Genomic DNA, 24496 nt, shown 5'->3' with positions numbered 1-24496 from the left:
TCTGGGATTTATTGTACGGACAGGCCAACTCCAAATGGACCCTGCCAAGACCCTGGCCGTCCGGGATTGGCCTACTCCCAAGTCCGTTAAGGAGGTTCAGCGGTTCTTAGGATTCGCTAACTTCTACCGCAAGTTCATCAGGAACTTCAGTTCTGTGGCAGCACCCATGTCAGACCTCACCAAAGGGACAGGTGGATCTTATGGCTGGTCTCCTCAGGCAGAAAAGGCGTTCAAAGACCTCAAGGACCGCTTCTGCACGGCACCCATTCTGGTTCTCCCGGACACCTCCCAACCATTCATCGTGGAGGTGGACGCCTCGGACAGTGGTGTCGGCGCGGTGCTCTCTCAACGTTCGGAAGGAAAGCTGCACCCCTGCGCTTACTTCTCCCACCGCCTGAGTCCTGCTGAGTCCCGGTACGATGTGGGGGATCGAGAACTGCTAGCGGTCAAACTGGCCCTTGAGGAGTGGAGGCACTGGCTGGAGGGAGCACAACATCCATTCCTGGTTTGGACTGACCACAAGAACCTGGAGTACCTCCAGCAAGCCAAGAGACTGAACCCTCGACAGGCTAGGTGGGCCCTGTTTTTCAGTCGGTTTGACTTCACCCTCTCATACCGCCCCGGCTCCAAGAACACCAAACCTGACGCACTGTCCAGACTGTTCTCTGCCACTAACAGGGAGAATGAAGTCGGGCCTATTATCCCTGTGTCCCGGATTGTGGCCCCTGTCCGCTGGGGTATTGAGGAGGCTGTCCGACGAGCCCAACGCCAGGACCCCGGTCCTGGGACGGGGCCACCAGGCCTCTTGTACGTCCCACATCAAGCCCGGGCCAAGGTTCTCCAGTGGGGTCACTCTTCCCCTCTCACCGCCCACCCGGGAGCTCGGAGGACCCTGGACTTCCTGAAAAGACGCTTCTGGTGGCCTAACATGGAGAAGGAAGTAAGGTCATTTGTCCTGTCCTGTGAGGTTTGCACCAGAACCAAGAACCCACGACAGCGTCCCCAGGGTCTCCTGCATCCTCTGACCATTCCCCGGCGTCCCTGGTCCCACGTGGCAGTCGACTTTATCACGGGTCTCCCTGAGTCACAAGGTAACACGGTCATTTTGGTCTTAGTTGACAGATTCTCCAAGGCCTGCCGCTTCATACCACTGTGCAAACTCCCCTCTGCTCTTGAAACTGCGAAACTTTTGTTTAATCATGTCTTCCGAGTCTTTGGTCTTCCACAGGACATCGTCTCAGACCGAGGGCCCCAGTTCTCCTCCCGAGTGTGGCACGGGTTCTGCAAGGTCATCGGAGCCACTGCCAGCCTCTCCTCTGGGTTTCACCCACAGTCCAATGGTCAGACGGAGAGGCTCAACCAGGACCTGGAAACCACCCTGCGAGGCCTGGCTATGGATAACCCGACATCGTGGAGCACCTGGCTGCCATGGGCGGAGTACGCCCACAACACCCTGCAGTCATCGGCCACCAAGCTGTCGCCATTCCAGTGCCAATTCGGGTTCCAGCCACCTCTGTTCCCGGACCAGGAGGAGGACGCGGGGGTGCCCTCGGTCAACCAATATGTGAGACGGTGTCGCAAGACCTGGAGCAAGGTCAGGAAGACCCTCATACAGACCTCCAGAACCAACCAGACTCAGGCCAACCGCCATAGAAGACCTGCACACGCTTTCCGCCCTGGGCAGCGTGTTTGGCTGTCCACTAAGGACCTTCCACTGCGGGTGGAGAACCGCAAGCTTGCTCCTCGCTACATTGGCCCCTTCAAGGTGGTGCGCAGGGTGAACCCTGTCTCCTACCGGCTCCAGTTGCCCCGGACTCTGAGGATCAACCCCACTTTCCATGTTTCCCTGTTACGGCCCGTACTGACGTCTACGTATGCCCCTGCCCCTAGGAACCCCCCACCCCCCCGCATCTTCCAGGGGCAGACTGTGTTCACTGTGAATCGCCTGCTTGACTCCCGCCGGGTCCGCGGCGGGTTGCAATATCTGGTGGACTGGGAGGGCTATGGTCCTGAGGAGCGCTGCTGGGTTCCTGCTCGGGATGTCCTTGATAAAGAACTATGTCGGGACTTCCATTCGGCCCATCCGGATCGCCCTGGGAACGTCAGGAGACGCTCCTAGAGGGGGGGGTCCTGTTAGGACTAGGACTGTTTTGGCCTCTAGAGGCCGCTGTTATTTCCTTTTCATGTCGTGTTTATTTTTGGCCTCTAGAGGCCGCCACTGTTCCTGTGTTTTGTGTTTGTGTTAATTGCCTAATTATCTTCACCTGTGTCCTTAATTAGTTTGTCTATTTATACCCCTGAGTTCAGTCCTCTTGTCACGGAGTCTTTGTGCTGTTATGTTTATCTCCAGTTTCCTTTGTACTGTGTTTTTTGATCTTCTTAAGCTTTTGAATTTTTGCACTTTGCTTTTCTTTTGGATTATACTCTTTGGTTTTTTTTTTGCCCTGTATATAGTGTATATAGTTTAAATAAACCTTTTGATTCTTTTTCTACTTCCGCCTCACGCCTCTGCATTTGAGTCATCCCCCTGGTGGCCTAGTGGGGGTTTGCTGGATTATCACACCAACGAACCAGGTTCGAATCCCAGCAAAACCCTAACAGGTATCTTCAGCGTCAGCACCGTGGATGTCTATCCAAGGACCCAGCAACTACTCAAGAGCTGGTCATCACTGACAAATAAACTACCACCAGTGGAGCAGACCCACAGCCATTCCTCATCTACAACTCTGGCCCTGGGCAGTGTCAGTGTGTTGTGGTTTATGCTGCAGAGGAGCAACTCCGTCACTTAAGCCAGGCTGACACTTGGTTCATGGATGGTAACTATGCCATGTGTCTTTGAACAACTCTATCTGATCCGTGCCCACCTTGGAGAGTCTGCGATTTCCTGTGTGTATGTGTTCTTTTCTGGGAAAAGTACACAGATTTGCCAACAGATGCTTCAAGCAGTGCTCAACAAAATGGAGATTATGCAGATCTACCCAGACCCCCATGTGGTCATCACTGACTTCGAATTGGCAGCTATTCAGGCAGTAGCCCTGGAACTTGGACCTCAAGTCACAACACAGGGATACTTTTACCACCTGTCTCAGAGCACATAGAAGAAGATTCAGGCATTGGGAAAGACTGTACTGTAGTGATGAAGACGTCAAGCACTTCTGTGGGATGCTGGATGGGCTGGCCTTTCTTCCCGAAGACAAGGTGTAGGATGGCATGGCATATCTGAGGGAGCGCACACCAGAAGGGATGGAGGAGTTATTCGATTACTTCAATTCCATGTATGTTACCGGAGCCTTTCAACGTGTTCAACAAGGACAAGTGTGGCCTGGAGCTCCTCCAACACCACAACGCGTCCGGAACATTCCACCACGGTTCAGCGTACCCATCTGGAATGTGCATCAAGTAACTCTAAATGGACAGGATAGGACAAACAATGCCTGTGAGGGCTGGAATACCTCCTTTTCACAGCTCATTGGGCATCAACACCCATCCTTCTGGACTGCAGTAGATGGACTCAGGACTATGCTTTAGTAAGCACGCAGCTACTGCAGCATGCCAGAGGGCAAGTCATCAAAAAGCGCAAACGATGATGCCAAGTGGAGCTACAAAAGCACCTTCAGATCCTCTGCCAGGACTTTGTACAATGGTGCTTGAAAGTTTGTGAACCCTTTAGAATTTTCTATATTTCTGCATAAATATGACCTAAAACATCAGATATTCACACAAGTCTTAAAAGTAGATAAAGAGAACCCAGTTAAACAAATGAGACAAAAATATTATACTTAGTCATTTATTTATTGAGGAAAATGATCCAGTATTACATATCTGTGAGTGGCAAAAGTATGTGAACCTTTACTTTCAGTATCTGGTGTGACCCCCTTGTGCAGCAATAACTGCAACTAAACATTTCCGGTAACTGTTGATCAGTCCTGCACACCGGCTTGGAGGAATTTTAGCCCATTCCTCCAAACAGAACAGCTTCAACTCTGGGATGCTGGTGGGTTTTCTCACATGAACTGCTCGTTTCAGGCCCTTCCACAACATTTCGATTGGATTAAGGTCAGGACTTTGACTTGGCCATTCCAAAACATTAACTTTATTCTTCTTTAACCATTCTTTGGTAGAACAACTTGTGTGCTTAGGGTCATTGTCTTGCTGCATGACCCACCTTCTCTTGAGATTCAGTTCATGGACAGATGTCCTGACATTTTCCTTTAGAATTTGCTGGTATAATTCAGAATTCATTGTACCATCAATGATGGCAAGCTGTCCTGGCACAGATGCAGCAAAACAGGCCCAAACCATGATACTACCACCACCATGTTTCACAGATGGGATAAGGTTCTTATGCTGGAATGCAGTGTTTTCCTTTTGCCAAACATAACGCTTCTCATTTAAACCAAAAAGTTCTATTTTGCTCTCATCCATCCACAAAACATTTTTTCCAATAGCCTTCTGGCTTGTCCACGTGATCTTTAGCAAACTGCAGACAAGCAGCAATGCTCTTTTGGAGAGCAGTCCCTTTCTCCTTGCAACCCTGCCATATACACCATTGTTGTTCAGTGTTCTCCTGATGGTGGAGTCATGAACATTAACATTAGCCAATGTGAGAGAGGCTTTCAGTTGCTTAGAAGTTACCTTAAAAGGTAACCTTGGGGTACTTTGTGACCTCGCTGACTATTACACGCCTTGCTCTTGATCTTTGTTGGTCGACCACTCCTGGCGAGGGTAACAATGGTCTTGAATTTCCTCCATTTGTACATAATCTGTCTGACTGAAGATTGGTGGAGTCCAAACTCTTTAGAGATGGTTTTGTAACCTTTTCCAGCCTGATGATCAACAATGCTTTTTCTGAGGTCCTCAGAAATCTCTTTTGTTTGTGCCATGATATACTTCCACAAACATGTGTTGTGAAGATCAGACTTTGATAGATCCCTGTTCTTTAAATAAAACAGGGTGCCCACTCACACCTGATTGTCATCCCAGTGATTGAAAACACTGACTTTAATTTCACCTTCAAATTAACTTCTAATCCTAGAGGTTCACATGTTTTTGTCACTCATAGATATGTAATATTGGATCATTTTCCTCAATAAATAAATGACTAAGTATAATATTTTTGTCTCATTTGTTTAAATGGGTTCTCTTTATCTACTTTTAGGACTTGTGTGAAAATCTGATGATGTTTTAGGTCATATTTATACAGAAATATAGAAAATTCTAAAGGGTTCACAAACTTTAAAGCATCACTGTAGCTGAATGAAGATCACTGGCAGACTTCCTCAGTGCAGTTGGGCACTGCATCCACCTAGAGTGATTTTGTATACAATATCTGTGACATGTAATATGTAATATATTTCTATTGTGATACATAAACTGTGGGTGGTAAAAGAGAGCAATTGGCCTTGCTTGAAGATTCTTGAAGAAGAAGAAACCTTTATTCGTCACATGCACACTTCAAGCACAGTGAAATTCATCCTCTGCATTTAACCCATCTGAAGCAGTGAACACACACGCACACCCAGAGCAGTGGGCAGCCACACCAGAGCGCCCAGGGAGCAGTCAGGGGTTCGGTACCTTGCTCAAGGGCACCTCAGCCCAAGGCCACGTCAACCTAGCTGCATGTCTTTGGATCGTGGGGGAAACTGGAGCACCCGGAGGAAACCCACGCAGACACGGGGAGAACATGCAAACTCCACACAGAAAGGCCCTCGCCGGCTGCTGGGTTCGAACCCGGAACCTTCTTGCTGTGAGGCGACCATGCTAACCACTACACCACCGTGCTGCCACCATGAAGACGTTTCACCTCTCATCCAAAAGGCTTCTTCAGTTCTGTCTGACTGGTAGGGAGCATCAGGTATTTATCCTCTCATGGACGAAAAGCTCATCTAAGGTGTCATTGAGGTGGTGTTTACATTAGACCATATCAGCGGATCATCAGATTAACGTTTTTAAAACGATTCGCGTGCACACAGCAACGCCAATACACGATTCGCGTGCACACAGCAACGCCAATACACGGATACGCTAATCACATGACTAATTAGACGGCACGTCACATGATCCCAGTGCATATCGGGCATGCGCAAGTCACTCACCACTTGCAAGTGGAAGGATGGCAAGCGAACACCTTCTCCAGCAGATAAACACACCTGGCTGTGATGTTCATGTTCTCACTGAGTTTAAGCGCCTGAAGGAGGTAAATAAGTTGAAATGTGTAAATAAACCTCAGTGCGGCTCAGCGCTTCCTCCTGCGCTCCAAATCACTCCGCCCTGAACAGCGAGTGCCCTCTGGAGGGTGCGCACTCCGGCCCTGCGCAGCTCACAGAGCGTGCGAGTGAAGCGCACGAGCAGTGATTCGGGACTGAGCCGCTGTGTGTCGTTTCCTGTAGTCCGCGCCGTTTTTCAGCAGTCGCGTCACATGACCAACGTGGCATGACCAACGCCAGCGAATCAGGAAGGTGGATGTCACAGTGACGTTGTCCAATGACGACGTCAGCTAGAGCTCAGCACTGCGTTTCCTCGTTCCTCAATGTTTACACAGCACCGGATCAGATACGAACTGGGTTGAATACGTGGGCCCTGGCGGATTCAAGTTGTTCCACCTGTGGAGTCATTTCCCGGCATTTTAATGTGCACGGACAGTGCATCCGCGACGAAAACGAGACGGATACGGTCTAATGTAAACACCACCTGAGTCATCCTGTTGGTGTGGGTCACTGGGGGCTGGTTGTGAACGGCCTCGAGAGTCGTTAGGATGATCAATGGATCACCCGTTTGGGTGATCAATGGAATGCTGATTCTCTGTGTCCTCCTGTGAGTCACTGAAAACAGCTGGGTTTTGGTGTGCATTCAGTTGTCTGGGAAGTGTGCCAAGGACTGCATTGTAGGTGGCTGATAAATGATGTCTTATGCCCCTTTTCCACCAAAGTAGTTCCAGGGCTGGTTTGGGGCCAGTGCTTAATTTGGAACCGGGTTTTCTGTTTCCACTGACAAAGAACTGGCTCTAGGGCCAGAAAAACCGGTTCCAGGCTAGCACCAACTCTTTGCTGGGCCAGAGGAAAGAACCGCTTACATCAGCGGGGGGGCGGAGTTGTTAAGACCAACAACAATAGATAGTTTTCACTGACGTCATGGCATTCCAGGGAACGTCCCCCAGCTGCCATCTTGCGGGGCAAACAAAACGGACCATCGCCACTACCGGCTACATTATCTCGGACGAATTTATTATTTATTTATTAAACTTTATTACAGACTCGAGGCCCACAAAGAATGCATTACAATACATACATCAATAAAACAATACACCACACATTCATATACATAAAAAAGCTAATAAAGGCACTCATACCATTGTTCCCAAATCACAGACATGTACCTAACAGAGCTATGACTTGGATCAACTAATTGTGCAATAAGTTGATTTGTAGAGCGGTCCAGCCTGCTCATAAACTTTAAAGGTGAGATTTCTCACCAGTGCTGTGAATTTATGAAGTTATATAGTCAGTTTTCTAAAATAAAGATCAATGTCGGCAAAATCAAGCAAACAGAAGTATATAGATACATTAGACGACATCTCAGGACAACGGTATGCAGCCAAACTGGCCTTGATCGGGGGAATTGACCCCTACGAAGTGGACAAAGATGCATTTTCAAGTGACTATGCAGGGCTGCCAAAGACTGAAACTGCCAAAGCCTGCTCCAAAGCCTGAAACTGACTTCATCAAACTTTAAAGGCTGTCTGATATATACAACTTTATATATTCACAGCGCGCCTTTTGGCGGATGCCGCCTTAATCGCGCAGATCCGATTTTTTTTTTTAGGGGGGGCGTTGGAGTGTCTGATTATAATTTCAAAGTAAATTCTGTATTAAAATTACTAAATAAGCAAATCTGTTACAGTCCATGAGAAAAAAAACAGTTTAAATCGGAAAGCTGCGCACATTTGCGCAGTCCTGCACACCGCTCGGGCTGCGCAAATGTGCGCAGCTTTCCGATTTAAACTTTTTTTCTCATCCTTATACTTCCTGTTTCATGGACTGTAATGGATTTGCTTATTTAGTAATTTTAATACAGAATTTACTTTGAAATTATAATCAGACACTCCAACGCCCCCCCTAAAAAAATAAATCGGATCTGCGTGATTCAGGCGGCATCCGCCAAAAGGTGCGCTGTTTGCATCCCAAACACAAATCAAATCATACAGAATAGACCTAAAATGTTTTTCAAAAATGACCCTTGCATGAGTGAAGTGACAAGTGTCAAATAGAAACGTGACAAACGAGCGATATTAAGTGTACATTACAATGTAAACGTACACTCAGCGGTTCCAGTTAGGCATTCTCCAGAGATTGTTTACATGATGTTTTGGTTTCCAAAAACAAACTTAAACACAATTGATTGTTTATTTAAACAACTTACCACTTATAAAATGATCGGAGCAGACTTTGCTGTGTTTGGAAGGCTGATAATCCTTGCGGTTGATTCTCGCAAGCCATAGATTTCTCCTTTGCATGCTGAGTTTGTTTGCTTGCCTTCGTGCTCCCGTACAGTGGGAATTCCATAAAAGCTCCGCTTGACTTCATCATTTGACCTATTATGACAGCCGTGAATACAACAGGTGTGCACCATTGCTAGCTTTAAATAGCCTGCTTGGGTTCTTTTGAAGACTTTGTACTCGCGCGTTACAATGTGTGCTCAGTCACCCGTACGGTAAGCTTGACCCGCAAGATGGCCGCCACTAGGGAATCCCCGACTCTGTGATGTCATGTGAAAACTATAACAAGACCGCGAAAGATCGCCATTTTTAAGCGACGAGAAGCAGCAGCTGTACAAACGCGAAGTCATTTATTATTATTATTGTTGTTGTTGCTGCTGCTGCTTCTTCCGTGTTGTTTTTGCTTTGATATTCGCGCCAAGGTTTAAGCAAACGTAGCGACGTAACTGACGTATACAGCGACGTAATGACGTATACAGCGACGTAATGACGTGGCACCGCAAGCTATGGAAAAGCAAACTGGTTCTCAGCTGGCTCGCAAGTTGAACGAGTTGTGAACCAGCACCAGCGCTGGCTCCGAGCCAGCCCTGGAACTGATTTGGTGGAAAAGGGGTATTAGACCCCCACCTCTGTTCAGTGATGGCCATTCCAGGTTGACAAAAATGGCTTCTTTAACTCCTCGCTCATACCAACGATCCTTTCTGGCTAAAATGCGTACGTTGCAATCCTGAAATGAGTGTCCTTTGTTGTTAAGATGAAGGTAGACCGCAGAGTTCTGGCCTGAGGAACTGGCTCTCCTGTGTTGAGAGGACAGAGAGAATCAGCATTCCATTGATCACCCTAACAGGCGATCCATTGATCATCCTAATGACTCTCGAGGCCGTTCACAACCAGCCCCCAGTGACCCACACCAACAGGATGACTCAATCACTACATTTACATGCACATAGAGAGAATCGAATTTTTGCCGTTGCTCGACTGAAATCGAAGTTCAAAATGCCATGTATACACCTTAATTCGGCTGAAATTGAATCAAACTTGATTTCTCGGAATCGAGCTACACGACCTAGTTTATGCGATTTCTGCCGAGCTACTTTGTGCATGTATACCCTATCGAGCTAGTTGTCGAGCTACTTCCGGAAGTGACGAGTGACGAGACCACAAGCGGGAAACACAACAGCCTCGGTCGGCATGACAACAGTAGTAGCGAGCAGCAGAAGAGGTCAGGAGGAACAAACGAAGAAGAGAAAATGTGGATGTAGAGCTCTCTGAAGTGTGGGTGGAGCACAGAGGACGGCAGGACAAAGCTTCTGGTACTAATAGGCTTTTTATTGTCAGACTTTTCAGTTTAACAGCCTACTTTTATTCTTGAGAGAAGCGCGCGCACACACACACACGCGCGCGCTGTGTTCTAGTCCCAGGATGAGCTGTCCCCTCTGCTCTCCCTCTGCCTCCTTAAATAGGGCACGGTTACTGGGAAGACACACAAACACAGGTTAATTACCGTCAGGTGTACCGTCGTTCTGCCACTCACCTTCCCTGGCTCCGCCCTCCTGTCACAGACCGGTGCTTGACCACTGCCACAGGCAAGCAGAAACGTGCACTTCTGGAGCAGTGAGGAGAAAGAGTTCATGCTCATTCAGCTTAAGGAGCTGAATATATTAAAATTCATGGACGGGAGAAAAACGCGCAATGGAGAACACGGAACTGATAACTTTGTTTACACTCTTGAATAGCTCTTCTTCATGACGACAACCGGAAGTGTACCAACACGATGGGGCGTGTAGCGCCACCTGTGGCTCGGGTGCACAATGCACCTCACACAACAGCCCGATTTCATTATGTGCATGTAGGATTTCTCTGGCACCCTGCTGGGACCTTCAGCTCGATTACCGACAGCAGCTCGATTTGGATGTGCATGTAAACGTAGTCAGTGACACCTTAGATGAGCTTTTCATCCATGAGAGGATAAATACCTGATGCTCCCTACCAGTCAGACAGAACTGAAGAAGCCTTTCGGATGAGAGGTGAAACATCTTCAAGAATCTTCAAGCAAGTCCAGTTGCTCTCTTTTACCACCCACAGTTTACCATGACCTGGATGACTGAGAATCTTCACAGACATTGTGATACATAATATGTGATATGTATATGGGTCTGTCTCAGAAACTGGGTACTGTGGGTACCCCAATAATATACTCACAGTCAATAAACTACGGTTTTGAATGGTGATGTTGGTTTTAATTTGAAATAAAATGATGAAAGAAATAATACAGATAAAACTAAATCTTTGATGTGAATACTCTATTCAGAATTTGGCAAAAGTTCTGCAAATTTGTGGAAAAATGGCAGCTTGATCTGGGACATGATAAATGGTTGACTACATCGCATTCCCTTAAAAAGGTTGTAGTCCACTGAAAAGTCTACAGTTATCACTAATTGTATTTTAAGTTGTAACTTTATACACCTAAGGATTGGTGCGCTCAAGGAATAATCAAACTGTAATAAAACATCATGCAAAATATTTGATCACCGTTGTAACTCCATTTTCCGCATACCCAAAGCCAATACAATCGTGTGTTTTGATCTAAATGGAAAGCCTCAGGGTCAAGGTCACTACCTCACCAAAAGTAGTAACTTAAAATCACTACGCCATATAAAAATTTAGTTATAAATCTGCGATTTTGTTTTTTTAAATGAAAGCTGAAAGTTAGGTATAGAATATGTTTCTTACAGAATATGTTACGATGGTAGCTGGTCTTGTATGAATTTCTGAGCTATAAAATGAGTTCTGGTCTATTTTTTACTGTAGCGTGTTATTTGTGTGCGGGGAAGGACACACATTAACAATTTGCATGTGTAGAATGGAATTTTCCACTCCAACAGTTAGAAGTTGATCGTGCTTCCATTTGCGGTCTTTCTGTTACACAAGTGATCTGTTCAGACGTTATCACTGAAAAGGTGAGTTTTGACAGTTTTATTTTGTTTTAGTCTTGCAGTATAAGGCAATAGAATGTTTCTTTTTCATCTTACTTTCATATTTCATAGTGTTTGCGTATTTTTGGCCAATATTTTGCAACCATGGTCAATTTAGATCGAACTTTTGATAGAATCTACGGCCAGTCATTTTGCCCCGCCCCTGCCTTGCGCTCCGTCTGGTGCGGTAGTGATGTCCCGTTGTTCGCGCGCCGCAGCAGAGACCCGCGCAACCTTCAGCCGGTACAGTCGCTGTTCTTTTACCACCACCGTTATTCTCATCTTTCCGGTGTGTTCTTGATTTTTCCATTGTGTCCTATTTCACCATATCAAATCCCCAAAATGTATCATCATATTCATATTTAAGTGAATAATCAATTCAGTCATCATAACTTGGCATTTTTAACCCAAGCAATCAAAAAGAGGAAATTTATTCAATATTTTCACTCATCTGTGAAGGAGGGGCTTTAATTCTTCATTATGTACTGTAGTTATTTTATATGTAAATCAATTTTACAAAAGCATTTGAATTGTAATAAAAAAAAATTTCCACAGTGGAGGCCAGATAAAGCAAGATACTATCTTTATTCTTATTAAACATGACAAAAGAAACATTGAGTGTTAGGTAAATGCAAAAAAATAGTAAAATTAGAAAAAAAAATTTTTGACCATAATGTCCCATATGAGAGACCAGTTTCTGAGACAGACCCATATGTTTGTATAATAAAAAAAATTAAAATGATTGTGAGCTTTTGTCTCATTTTTTCATTAAGGGTGTGAGCTTTTGTCTTGTGAGCTTCTGTCTCTTTTTTCATTAAAGGATATGGGACATGGATTTTTACCTGGGCATAATTATGTATAAAGGACATAAGAAATGCCATCTAAATCACTGCAGGGCGTCAAAAATGTGAAAATCATCACATTATTCAAGTTTTTCTATACATCAGCGTAAAACAAGGATTCGTTAATGAGCTAGGTGGTCACGTGACCCGTGACGTCACAAAAACTTTCCAAGGAGCCAGCGCTTGGGAATCTAATGTAAACAGGTTACCGAAATGGACACCATCGACAGTGATATTCCCGATGGTTCACAGAGATGTGAAGTTAGACCCTATCAATTCGAACCGATAGCTGGAAATTCACATGAACATAGATCTTGTCTTTACTCTGATGGGTCAGATGATTCTGAGAGTGAGAGTTCATTCAGCCCTCATGAAACTGAAAGCGGCCGGCTCAATAACACATCCTGGTAAGTTAAAAACAATTCTGCTCAAAGGCTAATGATCTGTTGAAAGAAGTATTATTTTTGTATCATACATTGAAAGTTCATCATAGATCTAGCTAAAGTCCGTTGCAAGCTAGTTTTTTTTATTGCTGATATTTTTCGAGATTGATTGAGATACAATGCTTCCAGAGTCCGAGATGAAAACATTCAAAATGGCGAAACGAGTCAGAATTATGATAATCAATAATTGATACACCCAAAATTATAATACTAATCCTTACCTCGGCTTTCAGTCGCTTAGCGCAGAGGTCTTCAACAGGGGGGTCGCGAAATCGCACCGGATCACTCATATCAACAAAAATATTCCTGTCCTGTCCCCTGGCCTCCGTGCAGGGATGCAAACAGCGCGCCTTTCAGCGGATGCCGCCTTTTTCACGGCTGAATCGCGCAGATCTGATTTTTTTTAAAAAAATAGCGATGTTGGTTCATGGAGCATGAGGCATGAAGTGTAAGGATGAGAGAGAGGCGGTTTGGGTCGGGAAGCTGCGCACATTTGTGCAGCCTGGCGCAAGTGTGCGCGGCTTCCCGATTTGAACTTTTTTTTTTTCTCATCCTTATGCTTCCTGTTTCATGAATTAATATCGCTCAGTACCTGAGTATTAATGTTGAAAGAATCCTCAGTGAAATGGTCCGAATACAGTTTGTGGGAAACAGTAGGTGCAAATTTTTTTTCAACAGGTGTTCTGTAAAGTTGTCCTACCAAGCCTACTGCGCATGCGCAGGTGAGCACACACTTTCCTCAGCTTCGGGTCCTTGGGGAATGCAAAAAAACTTACTCCAAGGCATTTCCCATTGGAATTATTGCAACCATAAGCAGCACAATACACCATGATGTCCAATGTATGATGTCCAATGTACTTTAAAGACTAGAAAAACAATTTTCTTGTCATCCACTTCTCCATTCATCTACCCGCTTGTGCTGTGCCCGAAAGTTTTTGTGACGTATGATCACGTGACAGCGGCTCTTCCGGTTGCAAAAAATGCATATCGGAAGTCGAGCAGAAATGCCATATAATCACGAATATAACGATTTTGCTGAATTTAATAGATGATTTTGTATTTGTTGATGCAATTAATTCATATTTTTAATGGAAAGAAACTGATATAGCGTGCTTTTATGTTTCATGTCCCATATCCTTTAAGGGTGTGAGCTTATGTCTTGTGAGCTTTTGTCTTGTGAGCTTTTGTCTGCACACTGAAAATGCCCTCAGACACCAGAGAACACAGCCACAAAATCAGCCTGTCTTATCCTGTAGGGTTTTCCTCTCAGGCTAAAATGGCATGAGGAAAAAAGAACCAAGATGATTTTTTTTTCAATAAAAAACCTTGTGAACTTTACAAAAGCATCTCAGGGAATAATATAAAATAATTGACAAGTGTATGGCATGTCCCCTTTAAATTAGTAGAACCTGCCAACCTTTATGCAATTTGCATAGGAGTTCTGCACTTTAACATCAGACTAAGCTAAAATGAGTTGGGAATTTTATTGGGGGGAAAAAGACCGTTCTTTTATCATGTTGTTTAGTGATATCTAATACCAACTTACTCTACAGTTTACATTGGAAGGTATTTTAACTCTATTTTTGCACAGTGAAATGTTACAGCCTTGAGGTATTTAAAAGTAATAATGACCATACTGTATATTGTGCAGTTTATGAACATAAAAGACCAGCTCTTATTAAAGGGCTGACAGGGCTAAGCACTCCCTGTTTTTCAAAATCGAAACCAAAAACCATCAATAAAAGGTTTGATTTTTTGGCATCCACATCAGATTATTTGTCATTAATATTTTCTTCAAGCAGATTGTTTTGGACTTTTTTGGAACCAAGTGCAACAGCACCACCAGTCATAAGAAAAACACAAAAAAGTGACGCTGTGTAAAAAGTCCACCATAATAGAGTTCTGCAGCCCAACAATGACAGTCATGTCAGGTGATTACAAAGAGTGAAACACCCCTATATTTTATGTGCTTTTGGCTTCTGATACTTTTCAGCCCACTTTAATGACAAGTCCATTACACATCATCAGTAGTCATGTTAGAGAATCAGTGGCAATTGTAATGAATGCAAATGAGGTGGATTTATTGCTTCATGGTTTGAGCCCCCTTGTGTGTGACTGAGATGTAGTCCAATTTCTAGATTGGATTATTCTCTGGTTTAACTCCAGTGTATCATCTAAAGCAGTATAATCCATCCCTAAGCTGAGGCAGGCCTACTTTTAATTCCAAGGACCATATGCAGCTCAGCTTGTGATTGATGTGTTTCTTATATCATCACTAAACTGCAGATTTATTTCAGAAACTAGTGGATGTGTCATGTTTTTTGAGAACAAGAAACAGACTTTTTGATTTACTCTACTCTCTTAGGTCATGATGAGGCAGAAGTGCTTAGACTGAAGACAGAAAAATTAACAGTTAAAGGAGAACTGAAGTCATTTTTAAACTTGCTTTATTTCTTAATTAACATGTTATTCAATTACATTTTCGGTTTTAGTAATCTTATATCGTGACTCATATTGGCAACTAATTGCAATTAAATATTATACTTATCGGCCTATTCGGGTTTTAGCCATGTTGAATTTAGTTCGTTTGGTCCATGGTAGGCGTCACTTATCCGCGCGATCTTCACGACACTTGAGCAAGACTTCGAAATGTGAAGTGTCAGCCAGGTGTCAGTGCTGCCATTTTGAAAACTGTTTTCCAAATGATATACTGCACAAAAATGAGTTTAAATGATGATTACTGCCTACTTTTTTCAAACTTTTCTGATTGCTATCAAAACAAGCAAAACTTCTGGCTTGATTACATCAGCATTCGAAAGAGGGAGCACGCATCTTTTGACAACGTTGGCAGATGTTGTTCACTTTGATTTCCGCTGTACGTTTTACTTCCGTCCTACGATGTCTTGCACAAGTCTCAATGAATCTTATTTACAGCCATTACTTTGACATATGGACTGATATATTACATAGCATATTTCAAGCACTCATAACTTGCTATAGCAGTGACAAAATAGCTATCAAAAATGCATTCCTATATTTAATAAAATGAGATAAATATAATTTTGATGATTAAAAAATTGTCTTCAGTTCTCCTTTAAAGGTAAATGTGTAATCTTTTGCAGATATACAGGAGCGGGCAGTGTGAGGAATACGTAGATGCCAAGAGAGAAATGCATGCTAACTGGATGAGGTGAGGAAAATCCTTGTTGTTCCGTCTTTGTTTTTGCAGTTTCTTATTTGTTGGCAGATATTTATCATTCTCTTATCACTGATCTCTCCCTTTGCTTTCTCTCACTCTCTAACTTCTGAGAGTTTTTAGTACCTTTTTCAGACTCCAATTTGCTTCATTCTCTTAGGTATGTGAATTGTGCTCGGAATGAAGAAGAACAGAATCTTGTGGCATTTAAGTATCGAGGAGGGATTCTGTACCGTTGTTGTCGACCCATCAATTCAGGACAGGAGCTCTTGGTGTGGTATGAGGAGTATGCCAAAGATCTCGGGCATATATATGACTGCCACAGGAAAAAAACCTACTCCACAAATGGTAAAGTCTAACCACAGTGATTTTATGTTTCTCTTTTCTCTCCACAGTGAGAATATCCATTACTTTTTCTGTTGGACTGTTAGCTGTGACCTGCTTGCTAGAATTGCTGCTACATTCTTAGCTTGTCAAAGGAAAGCTCCAGGATTTTTAACCTGGGCCCTATTTTCCCATCACTTTGGGACCAAATATTCACTAACGACAAAAATGTTTAAAATTGGTCCAGTAACTGGCAACTGAAAAGCTGCTTTCTCTTTTTTACTGTCTCTGACACAGCACCCCGTTCAGTGCCTCTAGACAATTGTCGCATGAGGCCCAGGTTAAAAAATCTTAAAGTTTTCCTTTAAGTCAGTTTGTGATGTCTGAAATTCCTAGACTTTTATTTGCTATCTTTTAGTGGCTCACTCCGGCTCATGCTTGGAGCTACAGGACTGAAGCGTGTGATTCCATTCCCTGCCTATTTAGCTGCACTGGTGTGCATGGGATTGGAGTGGTGCTCCCATCCTTTCCCTCACACATCCAGAGCTAATAGCCCTAATAAACTTGAAGGTACTTCCTAGGTTTCTCTGGGCTACAACTGTTTATACACTGCCCCCAGTGTTCAGACTTGTGGTTACTGATCTGAATGGACCACACATGTTCTGCACTCATGCTGTCAGTGCCCAAACCTCCTTGAGCCAGAAGATGACCATTATCTGTGTACCCAATGTCTGTGTATCAAGAATTTGCAACACATAACCATTTGCATCCTCTGCATTGAATGTGGGGCTAGATGTATGCAAACTCTTCAGTGGTACATAGAGGGCCAAGACATTGTTGGAGGCATCCACATCCAGCCTGGCCAAGATGCAACTTGCACATATTCAGACTCCGTGTTGGCCATCACACAGAGAAAAAAGCCCAAGAAAATAAAAATTTTGACATGTCTCATAGTTGATTTTGGAGCTACACACAGTGGCTCAGATATCATTATACAGCTCACTGATAGCCAGAAGAATGAGCCCCCTCATGGTGCTTGACTGAAATACATGAGGACAGCATGTTCATCTCTTGAAATCTGGTATGTGACCAGATTCACCTCCTAGCAGCTTACAGACACAACTATTCAAATCAGTCATGGTGGCCACACTTAAAATGGTGGTTGGTTGCCACAGAATTCTCGGTAACTCCGTCCAAGTTTTACATGGACAGTTATGTGGCAGGTTTCAGTAGCTGTCTTCCACATGCCGGTGCTCAGAGTTGATGGAGGCCTCCCTTCTAACAGCAGGGCACAAGGCTAGAGTTTGGGAAACCCTGTGACTGTTTAGTTAACACAGTCTTGACATCAGTGGAGCTACACAATGCATACTTCCATTGCTCCAGAACAGAGGTGCTTCTTGAGGTTCTCATTCCTGGGACAGGTGTACCAGGTGCATATTCTTACCTTTGGCAATCCGAATATTCATGGTTTCCCTGGTAACCAATACATTGCTGTTAATGTGATCATAATAGCAAACTAATTTCAGACTGAGACTGCTAAGCAGTATAGTCTGACACAGAAGTAAATCTCAGCAGTTTTGATAGCTATTAATTTGATTTGTCTACTTAAAATAATGATGCAGAAAAAAAATTTTTGGGCTTGAGACTATGGCTAAAGGATCACTTGCAATATTGTAGCTGTTTTTTATTTAATAATTTTCTTTGGAGGGAGGCGAAGGTGAGAGAGGAAGAGGTGAGGTGCCCAAGAGCTTGATTGAGGTGCAACATGAGGAGGGTGAGATGCTCAGCCAGTGCATCAAGTGTTCAGGTGGTGGAGTACTGATGGGCTTTGGGTGGTCTCAGTTATCGGGTTGGAACTTTTCTTCCACATTGGTGAGTCTTCCTGGCTGGGAGGTGTTTTAGACTTGGTGCTTCATCATCGTCACCAGTGCTCTCTGGAGACAAAGAGAGAAGTATCAGTCTCTGGCTCACAAGATGAGTGAACTAATCTTGGGTGAGAGAGAGGCCCTTTTATACTCCCCTGGAAGCTGCCAGAGGGGAGAGAGCAGCACTGATTAACTCGCTGCAGCTGTGCAAGCTCTGCCCTTTATCCATGTGCTCTGTGGCTGTCCACAACACCAGTGGTGCTGAAGCAGAGTTGTCCTTTCAGCACCAAGAGAACAGTAGCACAAGGAGCGATGTTTATCCTGTGCAGGGAAATGCATAAGCCTCCTCCACAGTGCCCCCCAGCTCCAAGCTGACTGTGGATGGTATGCATGCCCAGACACTGTACCTTCTAGAGAGGCTATCAGCATTCCCATGCTGGATCCCTGCTCAGTGCTGTTTCCGTAAAGAGAAGTTTTGTGAAGAAAGGAACCGGTGTGTTATGCAGGAGTTAGAATCTTTGGCTTCTGCCATTTATTGCAGGAATGTGTGATCTGTTACCACTGTGAAATGTTGACCAGTGAGATAATACCTGAGATCATAATTCCCTCCACCTTAACTAAAGCCTCTGTTCCAGCTGAAGAAAAATAACCCCAAAAGATGATGCTGCCACCACCATGCTTCACCGTGGGTATGGTGTTCTTTTGGTGATGTGCAGTGTTGTTTTTGCACCAAACGTACCTTTTGGAATTGTGGCCAAAAAGTTCAACCTTGGTTTCATCAGACCATAACACATTTTCCCACATGCTTTTGGGAGAGTTGATGGTTTGTTTGTTTGTTTGTTTATTTGTTTGTTTGTTTGTTTGTTTGTTTTTTGCAAAATTTAGCTGGGCCTGGATGTTTTTCTTCGACCCTACCTTGTAGTCCAGACATATGAAGAATATGGGAGATTGTTGTCACATGCAGTACACAACCAGTACTTGCCAGAAATTCCTGCAGCTCCTTCAGTGTTGCTTTAGGCCTCTTGGCAGCCTCCCTGACCAGTTTTCGTCTTGTCTTTTCTTCAATTTTGGAGGGACGTCCAGTTCTCGGTAATGTCGCTGTTGTCCCATATTTTCTACACTTCTTGATGACTGTCTTCACTGTGCTCCATGGTATATCTAATGCCACGGAAATTTTTTTGTACCCTTCTCCTGAATGATACTTTTCAACAATGAGATCCCTTTGATGCTTTGTAAGCTCTCTGTGAACCATGGCTTTTGCTGGAGGATGCAACTGAGTAAATGTCTGAACTTTATTTTGGGTTAATCAGTCATTTTAATTGATGGCAGGAGTGTACCTAAAAAGACTGAATGCTGTAATTAAATCAAAAGGTGCTTCAATAAAGTATTCGTTTTAGGGTGTGCACACTTATGCAACCAGCTTATTGTACATGTTTGTTTATTTGTTTGTTTGTTTGTTTGTTTTTCCCCTAACCAATTTGTTTGTTTTTCAATTGAATTGTACAGGTTATAGGTCACATTAAAGATGGGAAAAGTTTTGAAATTATTTATTGTGGTCTCATTTTTTTACATCAGAAAAACCTATCATTTTAATGGGGTGTGTATGCTTTTTATATCCACTGTATGTGCACTGTGCAGGTTGAAATCTGGGTTGCTGAGCACCAGGGAACTGGTGAGGGCTGTCTTCAGGGCCTGGAATGCCTGCCCTGCCTCAGTGGACCATCTAACCCAGTTAGGCTGTCCTATCTTCATAAGGTCAGAAAGGGGGTTGCTAGAGATGGGCAGTTAGGGTCAAATCTTCTATAGTAGCCTGCCAACTTCAGAAAGGCACTGTCATTTGGTGCTCAGTTGGGGCTACTCCTTCATAGCCTTGATCTTCTTTTCAAGGAGCCTGAGCAGTCCTCTCCTTATGCAGTACCCCATGTACTGTGCCTTAGTCAGCCCCAGGTAGCACTTCCAGGGGTTCACGGTCAACCCAGCCTTGAGGAGTTCCCCCAGTACTGCTCTCAGCTGATGGAGGTGCTCGGTCCAGGTGGACGAGTGAATGGCAACGACGTCCAGGTAGGCTGCTGCATACTGATGATGAGGCTGGAGAACAATGTCCATTAACAGCTGGAATGTCACAGATGCCCCATGGAGGCTGAAGGGGAGGATTCTGTACTGCCAGTGCCTTGAGGGAGTCAGGGAAAGTGGTTTTAGGTCAAGCCTTGGGGGTCAGGGTCACTTACCAGTATCCCTTGGTTAAGCTGAGAGTGAAGATGAAACAGGCCCTCCTTAGGCAAACCACAAGGTCGTCCACCCAGGGGAGAGGGTAGCAGTCAAACTCTGTGACTTGGTTTAGCCTCTGAAAATTGTTGCATATTCTGAGGCTTCCACTGGGCATGGGGACCACAATGGTGAGGCTAGAAATGGGGTTGAGGGCTGCTGTCTAATAACAGTCCTGGAGGAGTCTTGATGTTGATGTAGGATCAGCCGGGTTCCACTGAGAACACATCCCCAAACTGTTCCACAAGCTCCCTGATTTCCTGCTGTTCAGTGTGAGTGAGATCTTCACCCCAGTGGACCATGGTATGCCCTGGTGGCTCTGTGGGGACAGACACAGAGGCTGAGAGCACAGGTAGAGGTTCAGTCCAGCAATTTAGAAGGTTAATGTGATAAAGTTGAGTGTCTTTGTGCTTATGGGGCTGTTGCAGGTGGTAGTTCATGGGCCCCACATGCTCTGTGATGGGGAAGGGGCCTTGCCAGTGAGCCAGGACCTTACACTTGGATGAGGGGACTCGCAGCAAGACTCGGTTGCCTGGCTGAAACTTGCTGGGCTGGTTGTAGACCCAGTACTGGACAGCTTGTGGTTCATGCATGTGCTGTTTAACAATGGGGTCACCTTGTCAATTCTCCCGTGCATTTCCTTCACATGTTCCACCACCATCTGAAATGGCAAGCTTCTCCTTCTAGGTGTCCCAGACTATGTCAAGCAGACCCTGTGGTCATCTTCCAAAGAGGAGCTTGAAAGTAGTGAAGCCACTTGAGGCCTGAGGTATCTCACGGATGGTGAAGTGAACATAGAGAAGAAGGAGATCCCAGTTTTTCCCATCTTCTTTCTCCACCTTTTGGAGCATTAGGGTTTGGTTGAATTGCTTGACTATCCTGTCCATCTGGAGGTGGTACATGGAGGTACAGAGTTGTTTCATTTGCAAGAACCTGTACATATCCACCATTAGTTTAGATACAAACTGCATACCTTGGTCTGTGAGCAGGTCTTTCAGGAGACTGACTCTGGAGAAAAGCAGGACCAGTTCTCTTGCGATGTTCTTGGAGATGGCCTTTCGGAGGGGGATTGTCTCAGGGTAGCAGGGTGGTGTGGTCCACAATCATCAAGATGTATTGATGGCTGCAGGCTGAATTTGGGTGCAGACCCACCAGAGCCTCTTTCAAAGGGTACACCGATGATGGGCACAGGAATGAGTGGTGTAGAAGCAGGTTTTGCTGAGGTGGTGTGTTGAAACTTAAGCCCATGCTGGCAGAAGTTGTTGACCTCTGCTTCCATCCCTGGCTAGTGGAAGCAGTCCCTCAGTTTGGTGAGGGTGTTGCAGGCTCCCAGGTGGCCCCAGAGAGGATGCAAATGGGCAGGATACATGACAACATTGGTCTTGGACCAGGGGACTACCAGAAGGTTGCACAGTTGCCCCTGGCATTCAGTGTGACAGTACAGCTGGCCCCATTGAATGGGGAAAATATGCCAGGGGTAGGGCATGCCCAGCTTGTTGGTCCTTCCCCTCAACCATGCACACATGTCCCCAGGAATATTTCAGTCAATCGTCCTTCCATTCTCAACTAAAATCCCCCTCACAAGTGACCTGCCTAAACACAAGACAGTGGGGGTTAGTGGCAGAGGGGGACTCATCCTCAGCTGTGGTATCTGCACTGTCATCCAGCTCATCATTGAGGAGAGCTCTCCTGACTGCAGGGCATTGTTGTCAAGGTCTCTGGGCTGGCCTAGGGGACCTGTCTGCCTCCAGGAGAAGTGGTAGCTCAGTGGGGAATCTCAGCCAGTCTTTTGCTATAAGCAAAGGAACAGGCAGATCAGGCATAACTCCATCTAACAGCACCCACTCACCTCGGCAGTTCCCTAACTGCACTTTGGCATGCATGCAGGTAATGTGTACAATACCACATGGGTGGTAGGTTCAGGCGAAGTGTGTGCTGCAAAACTTGCCAGCCATGGCTTCCAGGCAGAGGCTGTTGGAGTGAGCTCAGGCTCCATGGGCATGGACTCATCTGGTTGAGTGGAGCAGTGAGGTGAGGTTAGGATGTTGCTAAGGAACATCAGCCCAGGCCAGCCATGGTGAGAGGTGCTTGGAATCAGCGTAGCTCCTTCTCAGTGCTGGGTGGCTAATCTCCAAAATTGTGAAAGCTCACTCAAGTGCCTCCACCATCTTTGCTGGGGTGGTGGGCACCTTCATGCCCACAGCCCAGGCCTTTTCTGGAGGCAGACCTTGCAGGAACTGGTCCATGGCCACGCACTCCATCACCTGAAGGGCTGTGTGAACCTTTTGTTGAAGCCAGTGTTTGGTGGTGCAGAGGAGGGCATCTGTTTGGCTCCTGGGGGTGAGGCCTGTGTTTCAAGCCCAGTGATGGTATTCTGCCACCACCTGACAGGGCTTGACATTAACTTTTTAATCCACTTGTCCAGTCAGACAAGCAGCATGATTTTTCACTTGTCTTGACCATGTATTAACTTGTCCTAACCATAATGTTTTTATTACTATGTGTTTACTAGTTCAGTGAAAGGAAAGTGGTTGGCGCATGCAGTGGACTTTCACTCATGTGCGCTTTGAGCAGTGCATGCCTCTAATGACAATCACCTGCCCTGGATTAAGCACAATCAGCGTGCGTATAAAAGGATGCTGCCAACACCTACGTGGTGCAAAATACTGTTGTTTATCACCATTACAGAGCCGCTGTTATTGTATTGTTTTCCTGGTTATTGGCTCTCATTTCTGCATTTTGATTTCTGATCTTATCCTGCCCAGTTTAGTATGTTTGTGCCTCGCTCAACTCTTTTGTCTCTTGTCAATTGTTATTGATTCAGCCTGCTGTTTTGGACTGGATGCCTGTTTTTTTTTCCTTTTATAATATTCTTCCTGCACATACATTCATCTCCTCTCCAATCAACCTGCTCTTACTGACAGGTATAGTTATGATAATCATTATGCTTTAATGATTTATAACTTTTCAGTAAAATTCAAACATTAACCATAAGAATAAAGAAAAACTATCTAATGCCCCATTATGGTACACGTGTTGTTATAACCCATTACATGATCTGTAATTTTATGTAGATTCTAGACGAGTGTCATAGCAGCAGCCACATTGAGATTTTAATCTAACAGACATAGCCAAAACTGTCATTGACTGTCATTAGTCACAGTCATACTGCATCAGTCACCTGTGAGCAGATCACATTTTACTTCTCGAGGGCCACTAGTCTCAACTCACAACCAAAGATTAGAACCACCTGTCTCAACTCATGAAGTTCGCAGTGTGTGATTGTGCCTGCAACAGCAAAATTGGGCTGAACATTATACAGTGTTAACCCAGCTTAACTTTATACATTTCTTACAGAACAGGAGAATACTGATAGGCTTTGTAATCAATACACTGGTTTTTGGCTGGTTCACTGGCTTTAGCACTCAAGTGCTGGTTGTCTTGTTTTGTTTTGTTTTTCACCTCATCTTTGGTAGCTCATAGTTGCCAAAAATGTTCAGGTTCTTATATATTGCTGGATAATGTTGCTTTAGATGGGGTGGTGGTTGTTATTTGCTACTCGTCTTCCAATTCCCATAAGTCTGGCCATAAGTTGATGAGCTCTAGTGGTGTGGACAAGTCCTGTAGAAGAGCCTTTAAGGCCTCTGCATGCTCTTGCGACAAGGCTTTCGCAGACAGCTTTTCGCAGACAGTTGTAATTTATCGTTGAGCGGGGAGTAATAGGCGTGCACGATGTTATTCACCGCTACAACGCAAGGGGGCGCGAAGTCGCGAAATCGCTAGGAGTAGTTGGTGGGTGTGGTTAGTGGAGTGTTTATCCTCCGGTTACTTATACTGACTAGAACTGGAGTCGTATAGATGTACGTACTTCCTCGATCAACCGCTCTTCGTGCTGCTCCATCTTCGCTCGTGTTTTTAAAAATGGCGGTCGTGAAAACAAAACAACCCGGGAAAGTAGGGAAGCGGAAGTGTGTGTACAGCGGATGTAGAGTGGACCAATCAGAGCCCTCTTGTCTGCGACGCTGTCTGCGAGGCTTCTGCAGTGGTCACAATTTTTGGGAGGTGTGCGCAGAGCGTCTGCGAAGGTAGGGG

General features: G+C 44.9%; 1 protein-coding gene across 1 annotated transcript in view; it reads left to right on the top strand.

The window, feature by feature from the left end:
• Positions 1–24496, top strand: part of LOC132897226 (histone-lysine N-methyltransferase PRDM9-like) — a 112508-nt gene that overhangs the window by 61729 nt on the left and 26283 nt on the right. Inside the window, exons 5-6 of the mRNA XM_060938693.1 lie at positions 15877–15944; positions 16111–16298. Coding sequence (XP_060794676.1) covers positions 15877–15944; positions 16111–16298 — 256 coding nt within the window. The remainder of the gene's footprint in view (positions 1–15876; positions 15945–16110; positions 16299–24496) is intronic.

Source organism: Neoarius graeffei, chromosome 13, assembly GCF_027579695.1.
Source record: "Neoarius graeffei isolate fNeoGra1 chromosome 13, fNeoGra1.pri, whole genome shotgun sequence".
NCBI lineage: Eukaryota > Metazoa > Chordata > Actinopteri > Siluriformes > Ariidae > Neoarius > Neoarius graeffei.
The sequence above is the reverse complement of the archived record's forward strand: the minus strand, read 5'-3'. Positions and strand labels throughout refer to the sequence as shown.